The sequence below is a fragment of the Ursus arctos genome, unplaced genomic scaffold (genome assembly GCF_023065955.2).
Source record: "Ursus arctos isolate Adak ecotype North America unplaced genomic scaffold, UrsArc2.0 scaffold_6, whole genome shotgun sequence".
Classification (NCBI taxonomy): Eukaryota; Metazoa; Chordata; class Mammalia; order Carnivora; family Ursidae; genus Ursus; species Ursus arctos.
The window spans coordinates 23,668,102-23,694,110 of record NW_026623078.1 but is presented as its reverse complement, the minus strand read 5'-3'; the positions used below and the strand labels follow the sequence as shown (position 1 = coordinate 23,694,110).

Sequence of the window (26,009 nt, the reverse complement as noted above, 5' to 3'; positions counted from 1 at the left end):
GAGGCAGCCCTAGGAAACTAATACAGGATTGGTGAGGAAAAAGAAATTTGCTTTCTTTTCTGCGTTCTTTGGTATTTGCATTTTTGTTTAACTGTATGCAAGTAATTTTATATAACGTGTGGGGCAGACAGTTTCGTAATTGTCATCTAATAAAAATGGATTGGAAGTGAAGGAACTGATAACCAAAGATATGAAATGACTGACTTTCAGGAACAGAGTTGAGTAATGGCAGATGAGATCTCAGATCTCCTAAATCACCAGCTAGGATTCTCCTTAGCACTAGTTGGTCTTCCTGTCCTCAGTTGGACAGCTGAGTTAGAGAGACTGGACTGCTGGACTGCTTCCTAGGAGGAAGGAGGTCAAAAGGCCGATTCTGAAGTTAGGCAATGACCAGGACATTCTGGGAGTAGCAGTGTTCCATTTATTAAAGGGAACTCTCTTCTTATCTCTAGAATTCAAAGATCAAATTCCTAAGATTTATTAACTAACAGTGGTGCTCCGTAAAAGTTATTCACACTATCCTGAGATCTGAAGGAAGAAAACATTGTTCAGCTTGAAAATACTTCACACATAGGCACATGAAAGAACTTTCAAGTTCTTCCTTTCAGATGAGGACACCATTCCACAGGTCAGGAAGCTCTACCAAGAAATGTTAAATAATTTCTTCAGGATAATTCTCCAGATTGGAGGAGCAGGGCTGAACTCAGGTTTACTCAGTGCTCATCCACGGCCTTCTGTAAACGTGTACTGTCTCCAAGAAGGATTCCAGAAGATTGGAATGAGAACATTTGCTTGTTGCAAGAAACCGCAGAGATAGCATTTCCAAGGTCAGAAAGGGAACCATTCTGGAGAACTCTGGGGGAGATGCAGTGGATTTGTGTTCTTTGCGATAGTTAGGTTCTATAACAGTCACCATAAACAGTGGTTTAGTGAAGACTGAACCATTGCTCCTAGGGGAAATCCAAGGTTAAGTTCCTGTGGGCCTCCGCTCACAACATTTTTCTTAAGAGATCAGTATGTGTTTTATGGGTTACTGTGTAGATACCTTATTTAAGATATATTATTGGTTAATGACCATGAAATAAATTTTAGCAAGTAGGGAAATTTGCAAAATATGGAATCTGAATAATGAGGATTAATAGTATTATCAGGCCAAATTAAATCTTGAATTATATGAAGAATCACTATGTCAAAAGATCTTAATGAGACTAGCCCTCAGCCCCCTACCTCCATTTAGGAGGTTAATAGGAACCATTTGTACTACAGGGAGATTGCAAGACTGACCTATCCAATTCCCAGGGCTCCATAAGACCTCAAGTTCATCTGCAGTCTTTCCCACTCAGGAAAAGTAGAACTGTCATGTTGTTCATATGGTATCTTTCCCAAAGGTATGGTTTGGGGGCGGGGCGGTGATGGCTGGGGCTGGGAAAAGATGTTGCAGGGAGATTTTCTTCAGAGATTCATCTTTATTCCTTTACTAAACATTTATTGAGTCTCTACTATGTGCCAGATACATATGTTCTAATGCTGGAGATGCAGCAGTAAGCAAAAAATCCACAAATTTCTACTCTAATGGAGCATACATTTTGAAGGACAGACAGACAGTAAGTTGACAATAAATGATATATATAGAGTAGGCTCAACAGTGGTGATGCCAAAGGAAAAAATATCCAGAGTGTGGAGGGTACTGTGCTTTTCACAATGGCAAATTGACATAGACTCCCAGAAACAAAATAAATTGCTGCAAAACACACAGACATGCATTTATTTTAAATGGTGGGAGACAAAGTTCCAGTTCCTTTAGAAAGTATTCGTTTGCCAAGTTGTATTTCCTATGAAGAAATAATAAAGGATTGCTAATTTAGACATCTGACAAAAATAATGGTGTATTTTTACTAATAGAAACTTCATAACTTGTACCTTATTTTGTAGAATGGAGAAATTGAGTATAATTTCACTTTTATTATGAATAGATAAAGTCATGAAAAGGTTATACATCCTATTGTGTGAGTGATATTGAAATGCCTTATTTTTATATATAATAGCAAATGTTCTCATCCCCACCTTATGGAATCGGAATAATGGAATAGAATGTATTAACTTGGATTTATAGACCTATGGTATTCACTTTTAGTGGGGGAGGGACAAATTCAAGTATATTGAGTATAAGCCCTGTTTTGATATTACATAAGTAGTTGTATCTAACTTTACAGAATTCAAATGTCTTACGGTGCCAGGGTGGTGTAGTAATTAAGCAGACAGACGCTAGAGCTGGACTACCTGAATCCAAATGCTGGTTGTCATGTTATTAAAGTTACAGGTTAATTAACAGCTCCAATTTTCCCATCTGTGAAATGAGAAATAATAGTACCAACTTCATAGGTTTGCTGTGAGGCTTAAATGAAGTAATCTATATCGAGCACTTAGAATAGTGTCTGGCACATAGTAAGTGTCCTATATATGTTTGCTATTTACCAGAATTTTTAGTCGGGATTGTTTACTAATATCAACTATTCTAGAATCACTTTTAAAATGAAAATGAAAATCCAGCTTTTCACTCATTTGATTAATGTTGCAGTTATTCATTGGCCAGACAAGGGAAGGTGGCAGACAGCTACAAAGGCCACACAGGCTTCTCAAGTAAAGAAATGCTGCAGGGAGGAGGGGGAGGGAAGAGGAAGCAGAGACAGAGGAAGTGTTTGGGAATTTGCTCTTTCAAATCTGGGCGTTTTGAGTCTTTGAGGATTTGCTTTTGAGGAAGGCACTGAGAGTTAAGAAAGGGTGAATACCTAGAGGAATCTTAAGGTACAAAGGGCAGCTAAAGAGAAAAGGTATATAATAAATGGAGTGAGTATTCTTTTGAAAATAAGAGAACTCTGGGAAGGAGTTGAGCAGGGATGTGGAGAGGGTTAGTTTTCAGGAAGGACAAATGTAGTTGGAAATATAAGATCACCACGGAGAGGCAATAATAGTGCAGCTGTTAATACCATGGATTTGAGGACTGGCCTGCTCTACCCCTTAGTAGCTGGGGGATCTTGGCTGAGTTACTTAAACTTTCTGTGGTTTAGTTTGTTAGTCTGGAAATGGGGAGTGATAATGCTGATGGTACTTGTCCCACAGATAGTATATTAAGTGAATATATAAATATAAAATATATAAAGCTAATAAGCTCTTCGGGCAGTGCCAGGTACTAAGCACTAGGACTATTGATTATTACTGTTCATTTGACAGATTTATTTTTAATTCATGAAAAAAATAAATAATCTTGTTCAAATACCGATGCTCCTATGATCCTAAAAACCATCACTTCCCACTTCCTTTTGAATCCTTTAGTCTGGGGGAGGGATGTGCTAGAGAAGAGAGAACAAAGAAAAGCAGAAGACAAGCAGTGAAGTGAATCGTTTGTATTTTCTATTGAAACTTTACCCTCTTATTCAGAATAACCTGTATCTTTCAGGTTTTGGTAGCTAAAATTTTACTTTCTGAGTATGCTATATGTTGTGCTTAAGAAATAAATCCCAGGGGCGCCTGGGTGGCTCAGTTAAGTGGCTGGCTTCGGCCCAGGTCATGATTGGGGGGGGGGTGGGTCCTGGAATCAAGCCCCATGTCAGGTGCCCTACTCAGTGGGGAGTCTGCTTCTCCCTCTCCCTCTGACTCTCCCCCCTGCAAGTAGGTGCTCTCTCTCAAATGAATAAATACAAAAATCTTACAAAAATAAATTTCATGCTAAATACAATAAAGAAACTTTTGAAATGAAGGCATTTTATATAAAACTGTTATGCTACTAAGTTAATCTATATATTGATTGTATGTTTCAGTTCCTGAGAGCTTTCATCTGTTTCTTTTAAACCTAGGTTAGCTTTGAAATATTGCTTTCTGCAATTATAAAAAATAATCCTGAAAAATGCCAGTTCGGTAAATAGCTAATGTATACATGCCTGAATAGATCATTCTAAAAAAAAAAAAAAAAAAAAAAAAAATTAAAGAAAATTTTGGAATTTCATTCCCAAAGTGGAAATCTGCACTAAAATTTTCCCCCAATTATTTTTCACCAGAAAAGGAAGTGCATTGTAGATCTCTGAGAAGAGATGAATCTGGACCACATTTCAGGAGTGGAGATTATTTGGGTACTAGAGCAGCTTACTGAGAAGGATAAAACCTTCACCAGGTAAGATCCCCTCTTCCTGGGCCTGGGAACAAGGATGTGCCTGAGGGGCTCTCAGGCATTGAAGAAGTTGATGATAAGATTTGCAGCTATTAGAAAGCTGGGTTGGCAGCCCCAGCAACGAGCAGAATGTGTTAACAGCTGTACTGTTACTGTCGCTTTGATTCTGGGGATTTAGTTTTGCTTCTTGGGGACAGCCCTGAACAGCGTGAACATTCCAGAAAGTTGTATCATTCCCATTCATTTGACACCGAGCATGTTTAGGTCTCTTTTTGGAGAAAGGCTTTTCTCAGAAATGGCATATGTTGTAAGAATGAATCAATTAATCAACAGGTATTTATTAGCTCCTACTTCGTTTTTAGCGCTGCCCAAAACACAGATGTAAACTCTGACTCTAAGATGTCATTGGGCAAAGCACTGCTAATTTGAGCCCTCTGCAGTTTGGAAATGGCTTTATTATACAGAAACTGGTTATACATGATTTAATCTAAATTTCTGGCCCTTTGTAGTCTAGAACTGCTCAGAACTAATAAACAGGTAAATGTTATTTAGGTTCTGAGGACGAGTGAAGGCTGGAAAAAGAGGGGTTTTGGAGAGGAGGACTGTGTTTCTCAAATAAAGGTTTTTCTTCATTGAAGGAGGACTGCTGCTCTGGAGGTGGATTTGCCTTCATATCAATGAGGAGTAAGGGAGGGCAGGTGCTGAAATTTGTTAAAAAGATAACTCTGGGGGCGCCTGGGTGGCACAGTGGTTAAGCGTCTGCCTTCGGCTCAGGGCGTGGTGTTATGGGATCGAGCCCCACATCAGGCTCCTCCGCTGGGAGCCTGCTTCTTCCTCTCCCACTCCCCCTGCTTGTGTTCCCTCTCTCACTGGCTGTCTCTATCTCTGTCAAATAAATAAATAAAATCTTAAAAAAAAAAAAAAAAGATAACTCTGTAATTGGGTCAGAGGCTTGATTGGGTGCCAAGCTACCATTACTTTTATATTAAATTGTTCATATTAATATGCAAAAAATTAATATACTAAACCTCCCTAAAAACTAACGATTCTAACAGCCTTTGCATTTCTAGCAGGTAGGAATTTCTCTCTTCTGTGACACAGGTTAAACATTTACTCACTTAACAAATATTCCCAGGCTGTCTGTCATGTGTCAGGCATTCTTTTAAGCACTGGGGATTCAGCAGGACACAAAAACAGCTAAAAATCTTTGCCTTCATGGTGTGGGAGACAGACAATAAGCAAGATTAAAAAGTAGGTTAGTGAAAGGTACTAAGGAAAAAATTATAGAATAGGAAGCTTGGGGTGGGATACAGTTCTAGGCAGGATGGTCTAGAAAAGGCTATGAAGAAGTGACATTTGAGAAAAGATCTTGGTGAAGTCTCTTCATGGTCTAAATACATTATATGTTCTAAATTAATTTAATCCTGACTCAGAGCTGAAGTTTAACAAGGTAGTGAGAAATTTCACCTCAGCCACATTTTGAGAGTCAGCCCTTCCCCCCACTTCCTAAGGATGTATGGGGTCCTCAGGGTTTCTGTCTTCCTCCTCCAAGTACGTTTCCAGACCCTCATCTTAGTCCAGCTCCTGGTTGCTCTGTGTCCAACCCTACATGGTTCCTTTGAGGGGCCAGGTGTAGGTACGGTAATCTTTTGTTATGGCAAGGAGCCAAGATTTAATTTTGTCACCAGGCATTCAAGTGCTATCCCATCAGAGGGGCTCTCCCCTGCGGGCATGTTGCCAGTGAACTGGGGAGACCCTGGGCCCGTGGGCCTTGACCCAACCCATCACAAAGGTGATGCTGAAGATTCTTGGTCTCCTCATGAGAAAGAGTTCAAGGACAGACACAACACAGTGGATGAGTGACACAAGTGGGAAAGTTTATTAAAGCTCAAGTATATTCTCCAGGTGTTAGAGCAGGTGACCTGAAGAGAGAGCTTCACACCCTGGGGTTTGGGTTTCTATCTTTTATTAATGGTTGCAAACTAGGGAGTGAAATATTCCTTACTTGGGGCAGGGATTTCTTGGAAGCAGTGCTTTGGCCTTTTCTTCCTTATTTGATCAGGAGTTTCCTGTCATGGCACCCACTACCTTGGGCCTGCATGGTTTGATCTGGTTTCTTGTGAAATGCTGCCAGGACAGGCCTCTGACTTTCTTGATAGCTGGCCATGGCTTCCTCATTGCTGGGCTTCAGATGTCCTGTTAGAATCTAACTAAGCGCCTACTCTAACAGAGACACAAGTCTGGGGTACTCTGGGAAGTCCCCCCAAAACTCCCAAACCCATCTTTAATCTAGAGGTCCCTCATGTTGGGGCTACTTCTCTTCCTCAAATTTCAGCGTATATCTTTCTAACAGCCCTTCTAACAGCCCAAGCACCCAAACAAAAGCCTGGGTGGTGGTTTTCCAGGTGTCTACCTTTGTTTTTATCCTCCACGGTCATGGTAACAGGGAAGTGACCTTTTAAAGATGAATTTCAGAAGGAGAGCCCTCATTCCTTTGAGTCTGACTAAGGACAAAACAAAATTAATGTCTCGAATTACCTTGCCGTGCATTCAAATAATGAATGTGGTCAATAGGAATTATTTCTGTTTGTTAATGCACTCAGAATTGTTTGAAAAATACATCTGTTCCCCTTTGGCCTGTTAGCATCATGATTATTTGTTCTCGAATTTCCTTTAAGAATATTGTTACCTGGATTTGCTCTCTCTCCTTGCCCCACTCGTTGGGGGTAGATTTACGATAGTTCAGTTTATGTAAAAGACCAGTAAATGCAGAGATGGAGTTGATAGTGGCCAGCAGAGAGATTAGGACTCTAAAACAGAGGGGTGAGGGTCAACTGGAAGAAAGGTAGGAGTGGGAGAAGGGAGAACAAGGAAGGAGATGGAGTACTGAGAAACAGGGAAAGGAAGGGACAGAGGAGAAAATGAAGTTAGACGCTCAGGATAAAGGAATGAAAAAAAACCCACCAAATCTAGAATAAGGAGTGAGGGCAATAAACAAGTGAGGTGCACTGACTCACTGTTAAACTCGTACAATCTGAAGGCCACAAGTTTGACATGGGCGTCACCGGGCAAAAATCAAGGTGGTGGCAGGGCTGCATTGCCTTTTTTGGAGGCTCTAGAGCAGAATCCATTTCAGTTTTCCAGCTTTTAGAGGTTGCCGGCATACCTTGGTTTATGGCCCCTTTCCTCCTCTAACTTCAAAGCATATCTCTGGCCATTCTCCTATGGTCACATCTCTCTCAGCCAGGAAAGGTTCTCCATTTTTGAGGAGCCATGTGATTAGATCATGCCCACTTGGATAATCCAGGATAATCTCCCTATCTCAGAATCCTTAACAATCTGCAAAGTGCCTTTTGCCACAAAAGGTGATATAGTTACTGGTTCTGGTAATTAGAATAAGTAAATCTTAGAGGGGGCATCATTGTGCCAGCCACAAAGATTATGTAGCCCTAATTGGAACCCTCTGTGTAGTTCAAAAAATCAAACAGTGCACGACCAGGTGGGTGTGTATTTCCAGGCTAGGAAACATCAAATGCGTTTCAGCATCCATACCATTTAAAATGTAGAAATAAGAATGTCATTTATTCTCAAAGAATTACCCTGTGTATTTTGGTAAAGAAAAATGCATACATTTTTGAATTATGTTCATATGTAAAACAGCAAAAAATTAATGGATGACTTTGAAACCTTACACAAAATCCCTTGCTCTGGTAACCTAAAGCCCAGGACTAGGTGGTAAGCCATTGAAGTGCTGGTTCATGGTGAGCATGTTTCTTCTTGGTGCTTCTCTGCTAGGATGCTTATGGATTCAGAATAACCACAGGTGACTCTGGATGGCAGCTTCTGTTGACCCCCACATGATGCCTGAGTGGCCTCTCCTCAGATGAAGAGTTGATCCTTGTTTCTATGTAGCTAAGGGGCATTCTGTAGATTCATTTCCTCATTCATACACATTCATGTCCTTAACATTTCCCACACATCACTGTAACCAGTAATTAGCCCTTTGTGGGGAACATTAACAAGAACCCCTTTATGAACTTAATTCCACCATCTGATTCTGATTCATGCCCTGTTCTCATTTTCTACTCTTGTACCAGCTCTCTGGACAAGCTGGGAGTAGAAGTAAAAAATTCCATGCAAGAGAAATGAGGTCTGGGAGAGAAAAAGGAACTTTGTGATTTACAGGTTGCAGTTCAAAAATAGGCCTGACCTTTTTGCTTAAAAAGACTCCAGGAAGGAAATGTAGTGGCTCAAATTATCCACAGACAGGGCTATTTATCTTACGTTCCCTTCAAATGGAAAGTAGCACTTGTTTGTTGAATACAGAGTTCCGGGCACTTGCTGGTCACTGTTCGTACTAGGTATCTTCATGGGCTTTGTTGGGTAAGAGTTACCCACATAAGGAGTCACATTATATTTGTGTCTAGACATATACAAATTCATGTAAATCCACCTCATATTTGTCAAACACTTGACTTTGTAGAGTGATTTTACCTCAGCTATTTCATCTTGTCTCATAGCAACTTGGAAGGTGGTCAGAGCAAATAGGAAAATGGAGTCATAGAGCAATTAGCCATATAATTCTCATCTCACTTGGTCACAGGGCTAGGTAGTGAGAGTTTAGATTAGAACCAGATTTCCTAACTTTCCAACCAGGGCTTTTCCTAGTTGATTGTCGATTTAAAAAAATTCCAATAACTCAAAAACTTAAAGCAGAGTTTTAATGACTTCAGAACTGTCAGAGCTATAACACCAATTTTCATTTACAATGTATATTTTAGGCTCATTTGACTATAATTTGGTGGTGGTGGGAATAAGAAACAAAAAAGAAAATGGCATTTCATGCAATATTATATAAAAACATAACAAGATCTTGAAAACTGCAATATTATATCAAGAGCTCAGAAAAAACAAACACTTTCTGTACTATTTTAGAACATGGCTTTAGGACATGGCTTTGACCACATAATGAATGTAAGGATCAAACAGTAAATGCAGACATGACCTTTGAGCTTAATTGTTCAACATGCACAGAGCTGAGCATTTTCTGGTCAGTGTAATTGTTCCTACCAAAACCGTGGTAAATGATATGCCTTTAAATCTAAAGTTAGGCTGTAGAGTTCAGAATTCTACCTTTTACCCTATATGTTTCTTTCCCTTACTCTGTCTAATCTAGGTCAGTTGTACAAAAATTGTTTTTACTTAAAAATGGTCAACATATTTTGGGGGGCTGGTTTGGGCTCAGTATGATTTTCTGGATCATTTATAACATTTGACCAGGTTGAAATTTTGTTTTTGTTTCTTTATGCCAGTCTGAAAGTACGCAAAACCTGTTTCTTCCTGGTTTTACTCATCAGTTTTCAATAAATGACAGCTTTTACTCTTTCAAAGATGTACTTTAAAATTAAGTGATTTGTCTTTTTTACCTAATAATTTCTTCCTGCCTCTTGAAATATTTCTGTAGCCATATTAAATATTGACAGGGAAAACTCTCCACACACACAAAAAATTCCTCTTAAGTTTCCACGTATATTTTGCTGACGATATTTGTGGCAGATAGGAATATTGCATTCAGTTAAATAGATGAAAAGTGGCTTCTGTTTGGAACGCTACTTTAGTCTGCAAGGAATTAGATCTGTGTCACATAAAGGGCAGACTCATAAAGCCTGTCCAGTGCCACCATCTTACTTCATGCAAGGAGCATAAAACAACTCTTCAGGCTTTTATTCATCAAAATGGAATGTGTTTCATTAGGAATTCTACTCAAAGAGTGAGACTGCATACTGAGAAAATTATGTAGCAATCATCTTTCCCTAACCTAAAAAATAAAATACGAATGTGGAAAAGTTCACAGAATTTCATGCCCCCTACCCTGCCCCACCCATGACCACCTGGAGACATGGCTGAACCAAGAAGGGGTACTGTGGACCCTCAATGGTCTCAATATTAAGAGTCAGTGCAATAACTTCGAGGTCCTTCTCTGATTAGCTGTGTTTTCTCATTTGCATTTGTAGGCTGGAGAACAACTGGAAAGTCCACATCTAAAAATAAACAAAGCAAAGCAATAAACACCCTCTGATCATGTTACATTTCCTTTAATGGGGCAAGTGGTGGATATTTTTATTGAAATGATGATTGGCAAACCAATTCATTTCATAAGATATTGAGGATGCCTGCCCTTTAAAGGACTTCAAAAGGGAGGAGGCATTGTCTTTACTCTTCAGTTAAGTTCCATCAGTTATAGAATTATAAAACTAAAGCAATGAACCCGGCTTTCAACTTGAGGCAATTGCTGAACCTGGTGAACTTGAGCTTTAGTTTTCACCATCTTGTGGGAATGAGGACAGGTCCACCATATGTGTCATATAGACCCTAGTGTATATCTGTATTAAAAATGCCCCCTAAAGTTGTTCAGTGTACAATTACATATATGGCCCTGGTTGGGAGAGAGGTCAAAGCCCAAAGTGTGCTTAGATGAAGTCTAATAGGAAGCTCCCCACATAAAGCTAGTATCAAAAATGGTTATGCACTCTCTAAATCATCATACCCCTAAGTCTACAAGGAAATTGGTTAGTCTTGAGTTTTGGTGCTGAGATAAAAGAGGAAAGAGCTCCCCTACAAATATTTAATGGTAAGCCAATGAACACACATATTGGTAGACCAAATTTAAGTATCTATATGTTCTAAGAAACTGCAAGCTGATAGTTTAGTTTAAAATGGTCCAGTACAAGATGTGCTCCCAAGCACCTACCAGAAGAGAATGGCCCCATCTTTCAACCCAGACCCCAAAGAATCACTAAAATATTGCTTAAACACATGAAATCAAGGTAAAAATGAATAGAGAGATAGGGGAGATAGAGATAGAGAAATAAGAGACCCTCAAAAAATAACAAAAAAGTTGTAAGAAACATGAACTCAGTAAAAAACAGAGAGAGAGAGAGAGATCAAAATATTGAGAAGGAAAGAGTGAAAGACTACAGACAAAAACAATGCACACTGAGAGCTAGTAGAAACAGTAGAAGGCCAAATCAGACCCAGAAAGGCTTGAAATCCTGCATTTTAAGACACAGAATTAAAAAAAAAATAGATGTGTTTAAGTGATCAAGTGGATTTTGAAACTAATACAAAAGAACTTGAGATCAAAATATCTGAAAATTTTAAAACCTGATGAATGCGTTTAACAGCTAAAGAGAATTAATGAAGTAGAAGACAGATCTGAGGAGGTTAATCAGAATGTCACACAGAGTAACACAAAAATAAATATGAAAGAGGTTAAAAGACATGAAGAATAGAATGATAAAGTCTAACGTATCTGATAAAACTTTCATAAAGGAAGTAAAAGTTTAGAGGCAATATTTGAAGATTTAATGGCTGAGAATTTTCTAGAAAGATATCGATCCACAGATTCAAGAACCAGACAGGATAAATGAAAGAGAAACTCATATTTAAAACATCTTATGACTTTGAAAAACACTAAAGACATTTTTTTTTTATAGAAAGGGGTGGGGGAGGAGCAGAGGGAGAGAGGGAGAGAGAGAGAGAGAGAGAGAGAGAGAGAGAGAAACTTCAGCGGACTCCATGCCTAGCACAGAACCTGATGCGGGGCTCACCGTGCGGCTCCACAGGGGGCTCTGTCTTACAACCCTGAGATCATGACCTGAGCCGAAATCCATGAGCTGAAATCAAGAGTTGGATGCTTAACTGACACACCTCAAAGACAATGGTTTTAACAGCAATCTTATTTCTCAATAGCAAATATGGAAGCCCCAAAACTATGGAATTATAATTTTAATATGCCAAAAGGAGATATCAACCTAAGTTTGCTTACAAATTGTCTTTCTGTTACTTTTTTAAACCATGATATAAAGGCATTTTCAGACAATAAAAATGGAAATTGTGCCACCAACAGACTCAATTTTAAAAAATGTAATTCAGACACAAAGTAAGTGTTAATAGATGGAAAACTTTGCTGTAAAAAGGAATGATTAGTAAAGAAAATGGTAGATATATGAATAAAAATAAGGGATTATTGACTATATACAGGAATAATAATTTAGGAGACTTAAAATTAAGATAAAACTAGAATAAAGAATAGTGTACAAATCAAAAAGGAAGTGACCAGAGTTAAAACGTTACAAAGTTCTTGTTTAGGAGGAGGTAAAGATAAGAATTAATTTTAAACTTTGATAACTTAAGTATGCTTGATAAATGTTTAGGATAACCCTAAAAGAACAGGGAAGAGAATATGATTTCCAAACTGGTGGAGGGAAAGATATGTAATATGAAAAAAAATTCTATCATTAAAAAGAAAAAAAAGAAACAGAAAAAATGTCAATTTAAAGTGAAATTTAAGAAAATAATAAAGTAATAACTAAATATAACTAATTATAAGTGTCTAGCGCTAGTTACTCAGGTAGTCAGTAATAGAGCTGGTATTCAAACCTAGGCAGTATATCTTAAGTCTGTTCTCTTAAAAACTGTGCTATACTAGCTCTCATGAAAGAGTAAGTAGGAAAAAAATCAAAATATATCATTATAATAAATACAAATGGTCTTAATGCCTTATTTAAAAGAAAAATGTTCTCAAACTGAATAAATCCCACCCCCCCACCATATGTTGTTCATAAAATACACATCAAAAATATAAGGGCAAAAAAAGAGTAAAAAGATGTACACATCTTTACCACACGAACACTACTAAAAAGAAAGCTAAAGTAACTATATTTTAACAGACAAAATAAAAGACAAAAAGCATTGATAGAGCTAAAGAGTAACTATATAATTTTAAATTCACCAAATAGCTATTAAAATTCTAAACTTAATACACTAATAAGATAGCTTATTCAAAATACATGAAGCAAAATTGACAGAACTTTATAGAAAAATAGAGAAATCCATCATCATGGTGGAAGATTTGAATGCTTCTTTCAGTAAATGACTGATGAAGCAAACAAAAAATCTTTAAGGATATAAAACATTTGAAAAGTACAATGTTGTGGATCAAATTGTGTCGCACACACCACTTCCCGCTCCAGCTAATATGTTGAAGTTCTAACCCCCAGTACCTCTAATGCGAATCATATTTGGAGAGAGGGTCCTTAAAGAGGTAATTAAGTTAAAATGAGGTCCTCAGGGTAGGCATTCATTCAATATAACGATGTCATTATAAGACGAGGATATTAGGACACAGATACGCAGAGGGAAGACCATGTGAAGACATAAGGAGAAAATGGCCATCTATGTGCTAAGAAGAGAGGCCTCAGAGGGAGTCAACCCTGTGACACCTTAAACTTTGACTTCTAACCTTGAGAATTGTGGGAGGATAAATTTCTGTTGTTCAGACCACCCTGTCTGGAGTACTTGGTTAACAGCAGCCCTAACAAACTAGTACGTATAATAAATTAGATTTATTTAATAGTCCTATATGGAACAATGAGCCTAAAAAATGCAGAATGTATTTTTTTGAAGCAATGTGGAACATTTTTAAAAATTAAGATATTTTCAACTATTGCGTCGTGCTTTCCATAATTTCTGATCACAGTGCAGTTAAGCTAGACACAAACAATAATAAAGAACCTGAAAAATCCCCACAGGTTTACAAATTAAGACACGTATAGGCCTAACTTACAGATCAAAGAAAAAATTATAATGGAAATTAGAAAATATTTAGAAGTCAGATTATAAGAACAATATAAAAACGTGTGTGACACTAAAATGGTACTTACAGGAAAATTTATAGCCTAAAATGCTTAATATCATAAAAGAAGCATTGAAAATTAGAAAGTATAAAAATTAAGTTAGAAAATTAACAATAAATTAAGAGAAATTATAAAGAATAAGAATTAAAAAGAAACAAATATACAAGAGAAACAAACCTAAAAGTTATTTATTTGAGAAGACCAATTAAAATTTCAAATATCTGATAGAATGGCTAAAAAAAAGAAGTGGAATTAACCAATATAAAGAATGAAAAATGGGACAGTAATGCAAATCCTATAGATGCATGAAAGGTAATAAGAGGAAATTTTGAAGAACTAATTTTTTAATATAGATAGCAAATCTAAATGGCCTATGAACGTTAACTACGTTGAATCAGTAATTTAAAATTTGTACAATCACACTTTAGCCCAGAAAGTCCTACAAAATCCTGCAGAAAGAAACAAATCCAATAATACACAAACTCTTTGAGAAAAGTTTAAAAAGAAGGAATAGTTTCTGATTTATTTCGTGAGGCGTAATCTTGCTATAGAACCCTGTAAGGAAAATTTGAGAAAGGAAAATTGTAGACCGGTCTCAATCATTAACATAAATACAAACATCTAAAACAAAAATATCAGCAAACGCATTTCATCAAAAAATAAAATAGTTAATACATTATGACTGCATTGGGTATATCTCAAGAATACAAGATTGTTTTAGTATTGGGAAAACAATTTCTATAATTCTTCATATTAACAGGTTAAGGGAGAAAAATCATGACCATCTCAATTGGTGAAGAAAAAATATTTGATAAAATTTCACACTCATGATAAAGTTCTAACAAAAAAGGAATAGAAGACTATTTTCTTAACCCAATCAAAAACCTACAGCAAGCCTCATAATTAGGATGCAAGTTTGAAAGCATCTTCTCTTCAACATTTTACGGGTAGTCTCAGCAAGCACAGAAAGGCAAGAAAGAAGAAAGGGACTCCTGGGTGGCTCATTTGGTTAGGTGTGTCTGCCTTCAGCCCAGGTCATGATCCCAGGACCCTGGGATCAAGTCCCACACTGGGCTCTTTGCTCAGTGGGGAGCCTCCTTCTCCCTCTGCCTGCTTCTCCCTCTGCCTGCGCTCCCCCCTGCTTGTGCACGTGCACTCTCTCTCTGACAAATAAGTAAGATCTTTAAAAAAGAAAGAAGAAAAAAAAATCATAAGGATGGGAAGGAAGAATCAAAACTATCACTATTCACAAATGATAGAAAGTTATATAGAAACCCTGAAGAATTTATAGATAAATAATTGGAAATAGAGAGTCTAACTAGTTTCTTTAATTCAAAATCAATGTTTAAAAAAAGTACATTTCTATATACTGAAAAACAAGTAGAAAACTAATATTATTTATTTATAACTATATAAAAATGGATAAAGTATTCAGGAATAAATGTAACCAAAGATATATAAGATCTATCTTTAGCAAAAACCAGTAAAGAAGACCTAAATAAATGAAGGGATATGTCATGTCACATGTCGGAAGACACATTTTTAAAAATGTCAGTACTGTGTAATTGATGTACAGAGTCACTGCAATTGTAAACAAGATCTCAAAGGTTTTATTTAAATACCTTTTGTTTAAAAACTTGACAAAGCTGATTCTAAAATTTATATGGAAAAGCAAAAGTCCAAGGATATGTAAGACTGCCCTGAAAAACAGGGCAGGAAGACTTGCCTAAACAGTACTAGGAATTTTCATAAGTGGGCCTGGTGTTGTATACAGATAGACAAAATCAGCAGTGAGCCAGAAAAGAAAGCCCAGAAATTCCTCTATCCATCTATTGAATCTTAAGGTAAGCTAAAACCAAGACTAGAAATCACTATGCTGGGACAATTGGCTTTCTATGTGGAAAAGAAATTGGAACCATACATCATACCACATGTAAAAATCAATCCAGATGATTAAACATGTAAATGTGAAAAGCAAGACTATAAACCTTGAGAGGACCATATAGAAGAACCCTTGGGATAGGGAAACACAAAAATCACTGAACATAAAGGCAAAGTTTGACATTTTATTACATTAAAACTAAGAACTTTGGTGTATCAAAAAACACCATAGAGTGAAAAACACCAAGACATAAACTGGGAGAATAAATTTAAAAAAAACACACACACACAATAAGGGGTGCGTGGGTGGCTCAGACGTTGGACGTCTGCCTTGGGCTCCGGTCATGATCCCAGGGTCCTGGGATGGAGCCCCACATCTGGCTCCCTGCTCTGCGGGAAGCCTGCTTCTCCCTCTCTCACTTCCCCTAGTTGTGTTCCCTCTCTTGCTGTCTCTCTCTCTGTCTCTGTCAAATAAATAAATAAATAAAAATTTAAAAAGAAAAACAAAAAATAATCAATGAAGAGTTAAAACTTGAATATAAAAAATCAGAAAAAGATAGATGATATAATTAAAGACCTGCAAAAGATTTGAATAGGCAATTCATAGAAGGTGAAACTCAAATGAATAATAAGCATATGAAAAGATGTTCAACTTTACTAGTAATCAAGGAGACAAAAATTAGGACCACAGTGTATACCATTTCCCACCCACCGGTTTGGCACACAGTTAGTTTGGTGATGTCAAGTGTTGGCAAGGATGTGGAGGAACAGGAGCAACTCTTATTAACCGTTAGCAGGAATGGAAATTAGTGCAACAATTTTGCAGAACAACTTGGCATCATCTAATAAGGTATAGATGTACAAATGCTTTTTTAAAAAAGATTTTGAGAGAATGAGAGCTTGAGGAGAGGGAGAGGCAGAGAGAGAGGGAGAAGCAGACTCCCCACTGAGGGAGGCCCCACATGGGCCTTGACCCCAGGACTCTGGGATCATGATCTGAGCTAAAGGCAGACACTTAACCAACTGAGCCACCCAGGTGCCCCTGTACAAACACTTTGACTAAGGTATTCGCTCCCAGCACTCATGCAGCAGAAGACATGTACAAGGACATTCATAGCAGTATTGTTTGTAACGGCAAAAAAGTGGAAACTACCCAAATATCTGTTAGCAGTAGGACGGATAAATAAATCGGTGGTATGTTCTCATAGAAGATCATTATACAGAAGTGAAAGTGAACGAAAAACAGTCACAAGGTGAATGGATCTCAGAAATATGATGTTGAGTGAAAAAAGCAAGTTGGAGGATAAATGAAATTGACTCCAAAGCCCTCGGTTGTGGCCTCTAGCAGTATCTGCTCTCAAAGTAGCTGGCTGGCATAAGAGGCTGATAACTTTCCTATCTCCCCACACTTTGTGAATTCGATGCCTTGCTTAGGCCTGTGGTATCCTCCACTCCCTACCATGGGTGAATTTGTGGAGAACAAAAAACCTTCTCCTTTTCTGAAGGAAGAGTATTTAGTTTCTTTCTCTAGTTAGATCTTGGTCTACCCTTCTCCTCTATGGTACGTATTTTTTAATTGAGGTAAGATTCACACAAAATTAATCATTTTAAAGTGAACAACTTAGTATAATTCACCACTTTTATCTAATTTCAAAACATTTCCCCCAAAGGAAACACGGACCCATTAGGCAGTCGCTCCCTGTTCCTCCCTTTCCCAGACCCTGGCAACCATCAATCTACTTCCTGCCTCAGTGGATTTATCTGCTCTGGTTATTTCGTATAAGTGGTATCATGAAATATTTGTTCTTTTGTGTCTGGCTTCTTTCATTCAGCATAATGTTTCCGGGTTCATCCACAGTGTAGCATGGTTCAGTATTTCATTACTTTTTATGGCTGAATAAAATTTCACCTCTCCTCTACTTTTTTGTACTTTTCTCTCAGAGCCTCCTGAGATATAGCTGGGTTATACCTATATAATATATACATAGCTATATAAGCTGGATTGTACCTTTTCACATTTCCCCCTTTAACTACTTAAATCTTACTGCTCCTTCTCTCTCTCTCTTTTTTTTTTTTTAGCAAACTGCTCAGGATTCCAGCTGCTTTTCTGCCATCATATTTCACTTTGATGGTATGAGCCCTTGTCTGAACATACCCCATTTGAGGTTATTTGCAAATATGATCTCTGCACAATTTCTGCTTCATTCAATTCCTTGATACAACTATTCAGTAGAAAAGCCCAATATGACCGTAACTGCTTTACCTGGCATGGAGAACATCATTTTACATCTTATCCGTACGTTGTAGGGAGATATTGTGCCAAATGTTTTGCTGGTATCAAGATTCATCCCTTTTAGAGTTCTCCATCCCCATCATCTCCTACCCCTTAACTCCTCATTCTTTAGGTCTTCAACTTTAAATGTCACTTCTTCAGGGAAGCTATCTTTACCTGCATCCTTTGGTTTGCTTTGCCAGGGTGTTCAGAGATAACTGGCTCCTATTTATGCTCTTGCTTCTGTTCCTTGTTACACTATCTCACAAGTCAGGCCCCCGCGTGTTTGTTATCACAGCCCCTGTGCCTCTTCTTTGGTGTGCTTATTATATTTGTAAATTAACTAGCTCTTTGTGTCATTATTTGACATTTGTCTCCTCATGTCCTCTGCTAGATTGTAAAATCCAAGATAGCAGGAGCCAGGTATTTCTTTTTTTCTAGCTCCTACTGCAGTGTCTAACAAACATTAAGTGCTCAGTCAATGTTTGCTGTGGAAAAACTATCTTGATAAACCTGTCTAGTAAATTTGCGCACTGAACCTTGGTAGCAAAAATTGAAGAAAACTTGGATCCACTTTGAACTGCTTTTATGGTAGCTTTCTGGGCAGACTCACTCGTCCCAGTCCCCTGGCCCAGAGCCTTGGTGATGCTCACTTGATATATTCACATAAAGTAGAAGCAAAGGACTTTGGATTAATTGCAAGAATTTTTTTCCTTGAATTAATTTTTAAAATAGGTTCCTTTTGGTTGGAGGGAAGGAGATAGGAAGGAGATTGAGTGGGGGTTGATGAAATGAGGGAAGGTGAATTTAATCTCTTCCTTGTGCCCTTTTCCTGGGCAGCAACGTGTGAGGAATGCTAAAGAGCAAATGTAATAAATGTCTCAATATCTTGGCTGAGAGCAAGAGTCTAATTACAAGCCATATGGCCTCTTCAACTCAGTGGCTATGAATTTATTTGGGTTTTATCCAGGTGAGTATCAAGAAGAGTTAAGCAATCAACAGATTCTTCTATCACTGAATTTCATGTTTTTTAGATCCAAGGTCAACACTATAAATTCTTCTCTTTAGATATCTTATTCCCTGTCCTTCCGAAAAAATGGGGAAATCATGATTGCACAAAACATCTTTAGGATTTAACTGGGAGTTTTCAGTCCATTGCCTACAGTATGGAAACAAACAAACAAACCCTGATTTAGCTGTTGTATTCCTGGTTTGTTTTGCCAGGGTATTTAGAGATAACTAGTTCTCATTTATGCTCTTGCTTCTGTATCTTGTTTCTCTCTCTCTCTCTCTCTCTCTCTCTCTCTCTCACACACACACACACACACACACACACACACACACACACACACACGTAGATACAAAGTCCTAGGAAGCAGAGTACCTCAAGATGGTCTGCAAAGTTGTCTTGGCTAGTAGTATTCTGATTTCATTGTGGTCTTCAGCGAAAAGGGAGTATAGGGTCTAATTGAGATTGTATTAAATATACCACTCAAAAATTCACAAAGTGGAACTTCTAATTTGTGAACAGTTGAAAGGAAGGGAAATCACCTGGTGTCCATTACCTTTACCTTTCAAGTTTCAAATTTTCTGAGATAAAAAAAGGGGGTGATGGTCTCCCCCTAGACACTTTCTTTCTTCTATTTGATCCTGGTCGATTCATAAGAATAATAGCATTTCCCTGTGTTATTAGGATCCCACTGGGAGTAAATCTTTATTTTGGGAAAGAGATGGATATCCATTTATAAGTTCTATAATTTCCAGCGAATATTGAAGATGCCACTGAACTTTCCCCTTTATTTTGTAAGGGTAGAAGCTGGATTATACCCTTTAACATAGTTGAAAGCCAATCTTTCCTTTCTACTACCAAATCCTACCCTATACCACTATTCTCAAACAGAAACTGGTACTATTTTACAGCACCAAAACATATCTTAGGCTTTGGCCAATGTTGAGGAATAGGCATGCTTGAAATATGCACTTAATTTTTAAAAATTCAAGAAAAATTATAGACTTTAGATATAAAATTAGAATTATTAAATATCTCAAGGTAGGTGAAAAACATTTCTAATGCTTTTTTAAATAAGTCGGTTAAAAAAAGAGTTTGATATTTTAAATTTGGATTTTCATAAATTAAGAGATATGTACGATGTTCTATAATGTGTCCTTAAAAGCAGAGTTTGAGGTGTTTAGTCAGTGAATTCAAATCAGAAACATATTCCTCTGGTTAGCTCCTGTTCTTTCTTCTTTGTTAGTCTAGTTAGGCCTAAGGAGGCAAAAAGTATTATGCAGCTGTAACTTTTATTCTGGAGAGAGGATAATCTCTTATTAACTGTATTGTACTTTTTATCTTGGCATTTCTGGAAATTATATTCAGAATAATATAAGAAATGCTAACCATACTTTTTTTGGAAATTAATACTCACATGTGAAAAATAAGTTTTTGGTTGTAATCTTTATATACTGGCCAGGTCTCCAAGCACAGTATAATCCGTAGCATAGCATTTAGATTGATAATTAATATAAAACCCTTGCTCCACCTGCTTCTCCCCACCACACCTTATCATCTCAGTTAGCTTCAGTCTTCCCTAAAAGCAGGGTATTATACTTTAGAGGCATTTTGTTCTATTCCTTACCAGTGAGTGTCAAGCTTAAAATAGGATTTGTAGTCCATACAGGGAAATATCTCAGCAGTACTGACTACATCACTACAAAACCCAATGTAAAATGAAAATGTGTATCTGATTCAAAAGCTAAGAATTTGAAGATGGTGACTATAGCAAAGTAATAAACCAAGTGTTGGAAATCCTAGTCAGTGCAATAAAGCAAGAGAAAGAACTTAAAGGCATGCAGATTGGAATGGAAGAAGTAAGACCATTTCTGTTTGCAGATGACATAATTGTCATCATAGAAAATCCCAAAGAATTCACACACAACAGTACAAATTAGTGAGCTTAACAAGAACACAGGATACAAAGTCAATACACAAAAATGATTGTAAATACTTGGGATGAACAATTGGAAACCCAAATTAAAAACCGGTGCCATTTACAATAGCTCTCCCCAAAATGAAATACTTAGGTACCCATTTAACAAAACATATACTATCTCTGTATGCTGAAAACTACACTATACTCATAAAAGAAATCAAATGAGACCTAAATAAGTAGAGACACATACTGTATTGGTGGATTGGAAGATTCAACATAGTAATAAAGATTTCAGTTTTTCCCAAATTAATATACAAATTTAATGCAATTCTAATTTTAAAAATTGGTATTTTTCTGTAGATTTAGACAACCTGATACTAAAATTTATATGGAAAGGCAAAGAAACTAGAATCGCCAAAACAGTTTTGAAAAAGAATGAAGTTGGAGGAATCACATTAGCTGATTTTTAGGCTTACTTTAAAGTTGCAGAAAGCAATACAGTGTGTTATTGGTGAAAGGATAGACACATAGATCAATGGAACAGAATAGAGTCCATAAATAAACCCATAGATAAATGGCCAATCAATTTTTGACAGAGGCAAAGACAATTCAATGGAGAAAGGATAATCTTTTCAACAAATGGTGTTGGAACAATTAAACTCCACGTGCAAAAGAAAAAAAAAAAACAAAGGTTGACCTAAGTCTCACACCATAAACAAAAATGAACTCAAAATAGGTCATAGATCTAAATGTTAGACATAAAACTGTAACACTTTCAGAAAACATTGGAGAAAATCTTCATGACTTAGGGTTAGGCTAAAAGTTCTTAGACATGACATTAAAAGCAAAATCCACTTAAAAATTTGACATCTTTTGGGGCGCCTGGGTGGCGCAGTCGTTAAGTGTCTGCCTTCGGCTCGGGGCGTGATCGTGGCGTTATGGGATCGAGCCCCACATCAGGCTTCTCTGCTAGGAGCCTGCTTCTTCCTCTCCCACTCCCCCTGCTTGTGTTCCCTTTCTTACTGGCTGTCTCTATCTCTGTCAAATAAATAAATAAAATCTTTTAAAAAATTTTTGACATCTTTTACATCAAAATTTTTGCTTTGCAAAGAAGCAGCAAAAATATATATGTAGATATGGTAACGGTTTTGTAAAACAAAACCCCATAAATATTTACACAAAAATTTTTAAAAGTGTTGTTATCGTTGGGGAGCCGGTACCAGGAGGTTGGTGTAACCCTGCTTTATACTCTGTATCCTTCTGTAGCTGTTGAATTTTTATGAATATCTCTTACTTTCATACAAGGTCCCAACCCTCCCCACCACTGGCAGCTTTCAAATGAGGTTAGGCAGCAATCTGCTAGAAAAGTTGTGGGGAGGTGAGGGTTGACCACTCAGATTTCTTTCAGCTTTAAAATCCTAGGATTTTATGATTAGATTCAATGTAAGATAATTAAAAACTCCCTAAGTGAGAAAAAGTTTTGGCATATTTTATTTAATTTCAGAATCATTGAAAAAAAAATCTTAAAGCCCTGGGGCTCACCAATGCCTTCTAATGGACTCAAATCTTGATGTATGCTGCTTATCATTTGTCGTGAGTAGCTTGATATCTGAATGATTAGTAGCCCTTCTCAAGTATATTTTCTGTTTTCTTAAAATTTATTTTAGAGAGCGTGCATGAGCAGGGGGAGGGGCAGAGGGAGAGAATATCAAGCAGATTCCCTGCTGAGTCCCAACTTGGGGCTCAGTCTCAGGACCCTGAGATCATGACCTGAGCTGAAACCAAGAGTCAAACGCTCAACCGACTGTACCACCCAGGCACCCCTCAAGTGTATTTTCTTAAACAGCTTTAAGTGTGTCCCCTTCTTTTGTAGAACAGAGGAGACCACATTTCACTTATTGGATCATAGTCTAGAAAGCATAGTCTTCACACGGAATCTGCTTCTTCATCTTGATAAGCCCTAACTTACTAATTTTATCTGTAAATTACATTAAGTCTCTGAATTGGTGGAGTAAAAATCTGAAACCAGTGCACCTAGCTGCAAATAAGGCCTAAATTTTCATAATGAAATGTTAGACTGAAGAGCAGTGGTGAATTTACTATAAGATTCATGAAATTTAAGCTTCAGGGACCTCTATCTGTGCAGATCTTTCTGAGGGCCTTTTAGGGCCGTAGCAATGTGCTTATATTTTCGTAGATTTGCAAAAGTAAGATATTTTAATTATAATCAGCAAAAACAGTGTCTCTTTCCACTTTGGTTTTCCCGCCATCACTCTTGTCTTCTTGATGAGTGGCAACAGAAAGGCTATAGATAGTTTGGGGATTCAGTTAAGGGGAAATAGAATTAGGGGATAAGTTTCATTTGAGTTTAGTGGCATATGTTTTTGTGGCTTGCAGTGAATCTGTGCATTAATTATGGCTAGCCATACTGGCATAGGAATGGCTTGAGGAATACTCCTATAGCTCCCTCTGCCAGTTCACTTGCTGAGAAGATAGGAAGATCCACGCCAGAAGTGATGTCACCCTATATGAATGTGCCCCGGGGGCTGTGATATTGGAAGCATTAGGTGATGTAGGGGCAACAAAGTTGGAAATGTACAGACTTAAAAAGTGGTGTATGAAAAATTCTTCAAATCTTACATCTTATACATGAAATAGACTAGTCTTCCAAATTTAATAGCTATCACTAAAAATTTAGACATTATCAATAATGAGTTATAAAACCATGAGAGAAAACAAATTTTGATCCAACCCACTACGGGAAAAACAGGATTATTTTTCTATTCTTCCTTTTTATATTATTATTTTGTTATGTTAGTCACCATACAGTAGTATTTCATTAGTTTTTGTTGTAGTGTTCCATGATTCATTATTGGTGTGTAACAGTGCTCATTTCAATACGTGCTCTCCTTAATACCCATCACCGGGCTAGAAAATGGTATTCCAGAATTATTGTTAAGTGAAGAGGCAGTCAAAGAATAGTGCATCCAGAAAACACAGGGGGAAAGTATTACAGAGGTGTGCCAGGCAGTTAATTAAACTACTGCTATTTTTCTAGACTTTTGGATATTTATGGTAATTTCAGTTTTTAAGCTCTGCAATTTGTTGTGATTTCTTTTCTCATTACAAATAAATATTTGTTTTCAGACCTAATTTTGTATTTGCAACTTTGTGCTTTTTTTTCTTAAAAAGCACTGCCCAAGTTGTTTTAAGTGTCTATAAAACTTGGATCAACTCTGCATAGAGCTTTTAAGTATTTGGGCATAGAATAAAGCTTTGCCCTTTGCTTAAGGATTCTTAGTAATACACTCAAGTGAAATCACGCTTTACTTAGTCTAGAATACGACCTCTGCAATGGAATTGGTAACTCTGGGGTGTCAGAACTGAGAACAGTGAGAGGCACACAGATTTATCACCAGTCATCCTGCAGGAAGGAAACCTGGGTGGAATTTGGCACTAAGTATAAATTTCTGTTCCAGAAAAAAAAACTGCAAAGGAGGTCTGCTGAAATGATCTGGTAGAGCTTTTATCTAATTTAAAAGAGGAAAGACTTTGAGTTTTTCAGAGAAGTGTGAAACAATGGATTTGGGATATCTAGGTTCAATTCACCTAGTTGTGGTTTCTACACCATACAGGAAAATTAAGATAAGGTTGACACAGTGGATGATGATGACAATACTTGCCTATCCCACTGTCCCTCCCTATCCTCTGTTAGTAATTGAATACCGTACTGGATTGACGGATGTTATGGGAGATCCTGTAGACAACAGAGCCAGCTAATGTGATCTTATAACAATTTATCTCCCTTGCAAAGGCAGATGGGATTAATGTACTGGGATCACCATTCTTAAGTTATGCAAGGTCACTGGCCCTTCCGTGGAGAGGAATATATATATATATATTTCTTTTTAACCCATTTTTATGTAGTACTGCTTCTTGCTCTTTTTGGTATGTATGTCCTCATTAAAAGATTAATTGTCCTTTTATATCCCAAATAAGGCAAAAGGCAATTGTAATTGTATTTCACCGTGGGCCCACAATTTTTCTCTGGGGGCAGTAATAAAAAATTGTTAGAATAACCCCCCTGTTTGCCAGAATGACCACCAGTGGTCCCCATAGAAAGGGGTCACAGGTTGCAGGAATATCCCTCTGTCTTTTCTGACTCCCAGTCCTAAAATGGTCTGGACTGAGTACGATTCACATAACTGAAGATTTCTTCCTTCAAGCTGGAGTCAGGGTGGGTAATAACACTATTACTTAGCATCACGGTTGATAGGGAATAAAAGGTATATGGAAGGCTTTAAATAGTCTCTACTGCTTGATGTCATAGAAATTCTGTTTCATTGTGATGAAAAGAATCAGAGGCCAGTCAAGTCCAGAGAAGCGTACCATTCCTAATTTTAGCAATTCTGACAACAATGGGCCACTGTCTGAATTATCAAGTAATTCTTTTATTTGGCTGTCCAGGGTTCTTTGTGATGTAGTGATGAAGTCTCTAATGCAGGATAATGATGCATCTATAGGAGAAAATAATAGTAGGATTGTGGCTGCAAGACAAAGAGGAGAATGGCAGGTTTGACGCCAGCTTGTTTACACAAAGGCATTTCCCAGAGCATATGAAGTATTCCTGGTGTTGTGAATTCTGTGAGGTTTTATCTTTCTTTATATTCTTTTTTTTTTTTATTGTTTCTGGGTGGAATGAGCTTGAAGAATCAAGTAATATTTCATGGTCGTGTATATGCATAGACAAACATGTGGAGGTGATTTAGCAAAGCAAATAGTCCCATTTACATAGGACAACATTCTTGATGTTGGTTGAGGCTAGCTCTGAATGTGTGGATTTGAAAGGAAGCTACATTTCCAGGGGAGAAAGATCACCCTTCCCCAGTTCTACCCAAAACTCGTTATCAGGTAATTAGAAAGAAGAAAAGTCAAGGGTTGTTGACTTTTTGTGATGTCTACTCCCTTCTATATAAATAGAGATCCTAAGGTAACAGGCTTGGTTCTTGTATGTCTGAGCATTCCCACCCAAACCTCCCTGAACCTAGAGCTCATGCTCTTGT

At 37.4% G+C, this 26,009-nt stretch overlaps 1 protein-coding gene across 1 annotated transcript in view; it reads right to left on the bottom strand.

The window, feature by feature from the left end:
• Window positions 1-10,111: 10,111 nt before the first annotated feature.
• DNAJC5B (DnaJ heat shock protein family (Hsp40) member C5 beta) overlaps window positions 10,112-26,009 on the bottom strand; it is a 50,589-nt gene continuing 34,691 nt past the window's right edge. Inside the window, exon 4 of the mRNA XM_026516410.3 lies at window positions 10,112-10,206. Within this exon, the coding sequence (XP_026372195.1) occupies window positions 10,112-10,206 (95 nt within the window). The remainder of the gene's footprint in view (window positions 10,207-26,009) is intronic.